This window comes from Limulus polyphemus, unplaced genomic scaffold (genome assembly GCF_000517525.1).
Source record: "Limulus polyphemus unplaced genomic scaffold, Limulus_polyphemus-2.1.2 Scaffold2767, whole genome shotgun sequence".
In the NCBI taxonomy this organism is placed as follows: domain Eukaryota; kingdom Metazoa; phylum Arthropoda; class Merostomata; order Xiphosura; family Limulidae; genus Limulus; species Limulus polyphemus.
This window is the reverse complement of record NW_013668377.1, coordinates 119,482-126,588: the sequence shown is the minus strand read 5'-3', so window position 1 is coordinate 126,588 and position 7,107 is coordinate 119,482. Positions and strand designations below refer to the sequence as shown.

General features: G+C 31.9%; 1 protein-coding gene across 2 annotated transcripts in view; it reads left to right on the top strand.

The window, feature by feature from the left end:
• Positions 1–5,490, top strand: part of LOC106467857 (carboxypeptidase M-like) — a 27,737-nt gene extending 22,247 nt beyond the window's left edge. For both annotated transcript variants that reach the window (XM_013928237.2, XM_022396063.1), the window contains 3 exons: positions 1,527–1,679; positions 3,306–3,448; positions 4,251–5,490. In XM_013928237.2, the coding sequence (XP_013783691.1) occupies positions 1,527–1,679; positions 3,306–3,448; positions 4,251–4,661 (707 nt within the window). In that variant the 3' untranslated portion in view covers positions 4,662–5,490. The remainder of the gene's footprint in view (positions 1–1,526; positions 1,680–3,305; positions 3,449–4,250) is intronic.
• The last annotated feature ends 1,617 nt before the right edge of the window (positions 5,491–7,107 follow it).

Sequence of the window (7,107 nt, the reverse complement as noted above, 5' to 3'; positions counted from 1 at the left end):
TATATATATATATATATATATATATAATTAAGAATATCATTATTCGAGTTTTTCTTTAAAAACTACATTTTAGATACCAGTTAAATGAAGTCTATGTCTTGTTGGAGAATCTGCTCAGTATTCATGTGTACATAGGAACATTAACTCCGAAGCTAAAAGGTGGATTTACCTAACGGTTGATTCTCAAACTCAATAGGTTAAACTTATGCTAGACAAGGTACATACATTCAGACAATGCGTGAACCAAATTAGCCTATAAATCAAAGGCAGTAAATCATGGAGAATCATGAACAATCAAAATCAATAGTCCACGTCCATAGCACCAGAGGGCACTAAATAGATAAATATTATAACTATGTAAAATGTACCAGTATTACAGATACAGAGAAATATACTTTTCAGCATTATTCATATATAAACATAATACTAGCGATCATGGAGAACAAAAACACTGTATATCATTCAAAATAGACAACACGAAGTTGTTTGTTAGGAAAAATATAGTTAGAAATATATAACTTCTATGCAGTATTTTTTAATATTTATTTTCCAATTAACTCATTATAAAAGAAGAAACTGCTCAACTAAACCAGTTGATAAATGAAAATGAGTAATGATTTTCGCTTTAAATATTTCCTACATCAGTTGGTTGTTATATTGGTACTAGTAGTCATGTTATATATTTGCATGTTACTTAAAATAAATAAAATGATATGATATGTACAGTACACATCCTTTAAAAAAAAACACCTGAAGAGAATGAGCATACTTAGTTAGTTTATTAGTTTTTCTTAACTATGATGTGTTTGTTTGTTTTGAATTTCGCGCAAAGCTGCACGAGGGCTATCTGCGCTAGCCGTCCCTAATTTAGCAGTGTAAGACTAGAAGGAAGGCAGCTAGTCATCACCACCCACTGCCAACTCTTGGGTTACTCTTTTACCAACGAATAGTGGGATTGACCGTCACATTATAACGCCCCCACGGCTGAAAGGGCGAGCATGTTTTGGTGAAATGGGGATGCGAACACGCGACCCGCAGATTGCGAATCGAGCGTCCTAACCACCTGGCCATGTCGGGCCAACTATGATGTGACATTGTACGAGTAACCAAAAAATAATAATGCAAATACATCACTGACTGATTACAATTATCATAAAACGAGTAGTTATATTTAATGCTAATATTAGTTATAATTTATGTTTATTTGTATCAAGTCTTTTAAAATTACTTAAAATTATATTTTAAAGCTCTACTACTTTGCTTTCAATTGTGATTATTTTATGTTATAAAACTTTCAGCTATTTAAATACTGTAGTGTATTTTTTAATAATTTATAATTTCAATCTGGTGATCCCATGTTTCCTTAAATAATCGCTTACATTTACAAAATTAGTAGCAGATAGCAGTCTTAATGGATAGTTTTGGTTTGTAATATTATCTTGGAGCGTAATGAATGTAATATTTTAAAATTTTTGTTTTACGCCACCATCAAGAATCCAGTTAATGTTTCTTTTTCCTTGTTCCAGGAGGAATGCAGGATTATAACTATGTTCACGCTGGTTGTATGGAGATCACTGTGGAACTCTCATGCTGCAAATATCCAATACCTTCAGAATTGCCTAAATTCTGGGAAGAAAATCGAAAAGCTTTGCTCGATTATTTAGCTGCAGCTCACCAAGGTAGCGCATTCTCGTAGTATTGACATGAAATGAGATAATGCAGAAGTAACAAGTATTTCCAGCTGTTTTGATTTTATTCATTTTTGAAAACAACAAACAAACGAAATTATTTCTGTATAAAAACATACTTAACGTTCGTTATGACTTAGCAGATTCGGCAGAACTTTTTACTTGTGTTGAGTCATTGAATTAAACCACACTTTCAGCAAGTCTTTAGAAAGATACCACTAAAACAAATATATATATATAATGTAAAGAAAAACTTTTCAAAAAAAGGAAGTAAATGTATGGATGGCTAATATCAATCCTTCAAAAATAATGCAAACAAGATAGTAGGAATGGCATTTACATCATGGAAATAGAGTTTCGAACCCCCAACTAATCAAATTCTAATGATATAAAACGATACCATAAATATCTAATACTATAAAACACAGTGTGCATTTGTCTGTCTGTCTCTCGATCATGCACTGATGTCATAGCAACTTAATGTGTAATTTAAGTAGTTTGGCTTCCTGCCAATTCGAAGCTAGTAATTTACGATCGATCGAAAATTAAAGATATATTTGGACTTAAATGTACAAAAAATTGCACCTTTTTTTTTTGGAAATTAAATTTGAAAACGTGTCTTTCTTAAATCGTCGAGTTACGCCAGAAAGGACGTAAATATACTTTATTAGACATTTTATACAACATATTAAAAACTTATCAACGTTTTTAAATAGGTCTAATCTTAGGTCGTAGAAGATTATTTATTGATAGTATTACGTGCAGTAAGGGTTAGCCCTAACTGAACTAAAGCAAAAAACATACACAAGTTGCAGTGTTAATTTCTCTCTTTATCGAATATAGGTCGTACATAATAAAGGCTTAACTAATGTTAGCGCTAAGACAAGTGGACTTGTAAATTTCAGTGTCTGCCATTAGAATATTAAAATTTAATTAGAAATCATGTATTTAAAGAAATACTGTTGCAATACAGATACTAATTTGGCCGCAAATATTTTGCAGGTCTCTATTAGTCTTATAATAATTACTCTCAGAGAGCCACAGTACCTTGTACAAGAAAACGACAGATTTTTTCTCGTTTTAAATAATATTTCACCATTATTATAGAAAATACATACAAAATAATTTACTGAAAATAAATCAACATTTTGCTCTACTTTATAGCTATAGCAATATGTAAAATAAGAAGTTACTTTCGTCAGTATTTCGTGTAGGTTGGATATGTCATTATGCGTGATAAAGAAAGGATACTCACAGTTGAAAGAATGAAGCAAAGTTATAAATATCTTTATATACATGTTATAATAATAAATGATAAGACAAGAAAAGAAAAATGTATTTCTCATTGTTTTAAAGTGTATCAGATTAGAGATAATTATTTAGCTACCTAAATATGACTCCTTGTTATATATATATTTTTTGTGCAAAATTTAAAAATTATAGCCAATGGGAAGGCTCAAGACCCTCACCCCCTCTTTTTTGTGTGCATGAGATGATGCAACATAAAAGAAATTAAAATTTTCTTATTACTTAATACATCTTGACACTCAGTCGTTAAAACTGTATAATGCTGCTTTAATTTATTAGAATAATTTATATGAATATTCTCCTGCTCAGGTGTTCGAGGTTTGGTCATGGACTCAAGTAATAGAACCTTACCTGAAACGAGGTTAAAAATTAAAGGACGAGATATGAACTTCCACACAACAAAGAAAGGTGAATACTGGAGGCTTCTTCTTCCTGGGAATTATACTATTGAGGTAAGACTAAAATAATTTATTGAAAGTAACGAAATTCAAAACACATCTTTAAAAGTTCATAATATTCATTTATTAAAATTAAACTACTTATACATATAAATGGCTGAAGTATGGCTAAGACAAACATATATTATGCTATGAACAATTACTGCCATAATAAAAAATGATGGGCATTTTTATTCTCCTTATATTTCCTTAAGCAATTAAAGCTCCATTTATCAGAACATAAAAGTTTCAAATTTATATATATACTCGGTGTAGACATTAAAAATGGGCAGAGTGGCTCAGTGGCTTCGCGTTTTGGACTCTAGTCAGATGCTTGCGTGTCTCATGTTGTTGTATCCTTGAGCCCACTTGTTCCAGACTACCCAGCTGTATGATGGATACTAGCTGTTAGCTGGGGGTAAATATGCAATGGACTGGCATCCCGTCCAAGGAGAATGTGCCACCAACCGCTTGTGCCATTTGAAGCCAGAGTTCGAAAGTACTGGTCTTGTGTGCATTGCATAAGGCACAGCAAGGATTTGATTTTCATACAGTGAAAAGTAAATACGTATATTTATTATCTTAAAGTTTAGTGGGCTTATATACAACTAATTATTTGTAATAGGATTTGTTTTATCACAAAAAATGCCCTAGAGATGCTACAATAATGTTGTTCCTCTTGACAGGATTTGAAAGTTACTGGACGTTGTTTCATATATGTTATGTTCTAAATAATCCAAAGGGCTTGTAAGGTGTTAAATTTACATTACTTTAAAAATTACTGAAGTCTTTAATAAGTGGTTCTTCCTATGTGTAGGCTTACCTCAAAGGTTTTGTAATAACGGAGGTCCAATTTTCTGTGATGAGTAAGAAGATGACAACTCTGAACTTGACCATGTTCACTGAAGAAGAGTTGCAAGGGATAAAAACGTCCACAATGTTTGATTCTGATACGGGGACAATTTCGGAACTGAATTTCACTACAAGAATCGACTTAGAAAAAACAACTGAAAAATATAATTCAGACAAAACGACAATTTCTCATGTTTCAGGTAGTGCAAGATTGACATCTTACTTTGAAGCGATGACAGATAAAGGCTCTCCTGCAAGACATGCACAAAATGATGCTCTTGAGGTTACTCATGGTGAAGGATGTACAGTTCATCATGGCTTGTTTCTCCCATTAGTAATACTGATATGTCTAGTTTCAGTGTACATTCACATCTGAACGACCTTGAAAGCCGACAATAGTAACACTGTTTTTCTACGGAAGTCATAAATATGTAAAGTTTATGTAAGGTATTATAGGAGCCCAGTACAAGTTGCTTTATATTTTGGTATAACAAACGTTGACATTTAATTGGTACGTTAAATTTTAGTATTATCAAAATACACTTCTGTATATATGTATAAAATGAACGTTACCAATGTGGGGTTTTTCATTTCCAGCACATTAATGTTTATTAGTTTTATCTATGAGCTATACAATTATAATAGTACTTTTTACATTTCCATAAAATCTTACAAAATAACAGGTGGCGTTGATGATCAGATAGTCAAAGCAGTTCAGGAACTTATATATTAAATATCTTTTTTTTTTTTAAGTTTCAAGAGTCCGTTATGCTTCTTCACGTAACTTTACATTAGTTAGTTAAAGTATAAAAGGTAAATAATTAAGCTCAGTCAAAGAGCAAATAAATAGAATTTGCAGTCATAGAGATCCCACTTGACAACTGCTATGACAATGAAATAGGTTTGTGTTTATGGATTTTGTTTCTAAAAGCTGTATATTACAAGTTAATTGAATGTGTTTTACGTTGCTACGTAAAACTTTAATTTGTATATCAGTGAACTAATTATTTAAACCAAATCAGAGAAATAAAATAAAAGACATATATTTTATTATTTACTCTGTTTCAAGATATCCAACTAGTTGTTATGAAAATTACAATCTTCTGCTAAATATAGAGTCAAACCCTATGTGACTGGTCGATTTAAACATTTATAACCAAAACATGTAAAACCAAGCAATAAAAGGCCTTCAAAGTTAAATTTGAGTTTTTGCCATGGTGACTTATTTTGATATTAAAAAGTTTTTCTTTGTGGTTTTATGTTTTTGTTGTTGTTATTCAAGTACAAACTTTTAGCTCATAGCTCTGTCCTTTCTTGACCGGTTTGAGATCTAATTACAGTTTTGGATTCAGGAGTTCAAATCCTTTCGATTGATGCATTTGACCATGCCCAAGGCCTCATAGGTTAATTTACTCTAATCCTGTTCGAAAGAATTTCAATTTAAGGGTAGGCTGGTAAAGATCATGATGAGTAATAAAATCGAATCGAGTATATGCGCGTCCCAAGCTTGGTATTTCTGGCACACAAAAATATAGCTAATAAAAAGGAAAAAAGGCCTCATAGATTAATTTACTCTAATCCTGTTTGAAAGAATTTCAATTTAAGGGTATGCTGGTAAAGATCATGATGAGTAATAAAATCGAATCGAGTATATGCGCGTCCCAAGCTTGGTATTTCTGGCACACAAAAATATAGCTAATAAAAAGGGAAAAAGGCCTCATAGATTAATTTACTCTAATCCTGCCTAAAAGAATTTCAAGTGCTGCGGTTATTGAGGATTCCCTCTTGTTTTCACTTAGTTTCACCATTATGTATTAAAACAATGTAATATATATATATATATACATACATTAGTAGATAGTTCTTGATAATAAATGAATAACTAAATATAAATAACAGTATAATGTCCATACATTTCCAGAAATTGTTTGTATTAACTTAAGTGCACAGCTGCAAAATAGGCTATCTACACCGTGCCCCCGATTTTTAGCGTTATATAATAAGCCCTCAGACTTACTACTGACTTGCCGGGATTGCAGTGTCTGATTCAAAAAGTAGAGCATCATCGGTGAGAGTGGGGTGGGGTGGTGGGGGGGTACTGAAAACAACACTTTTTCAGTAAATGATATCTGGTCGACTAAGTAGTTTACAAGCAAAGACCAATGCTTCTAACCCTAAAGGTTTCATATCGAGTGAGTACCAAATTATCCTGTGACACAATTTCAATATAATTTGAATAAAAAGTAAAATCGTGCCTTATTTTGTAATAAATGTTAACATAGACATCACAAAATTTATGCGGTAATACTAAACGTAAATGTAGCTAAGACACATTTGTTTCACGAAAAAAAAAACTTTGCTCAGAAATAAAATATTAAGATAAAGGATTCAGAAATATCTTCAAATAGATCTCTTGTACAAACCAAACATTTCTAAATTAAAACTGCTGGAGAGAAGAGCTATTCTCTATTTCTTATCATCCTAAACGAACCAGCAGTTGTGATTTCACCTTCTGAGGACCAAATCAGAAAATATACAAATATGTATTACTTACCCCAACTGCAAAATATTTCCATCAACTCCAATGAAAACAATATGTCCTCGATGTTTCTGACAGATATTCCAGTTTAGGAATAAATCAAAAAATATTTTTATTAACCTCTAGATCCACCGTTTTTAATCTCACTATGATGTCAAGCAGACACTTCAGTTTTTGCAAAACACACACATACACACACACACACACACATTTGAAAATCCAAACCAAAGGGTTTATTTGGCGTTAACAATCGTGCCCTTGTATATAAAGCGTGGTCACAAGT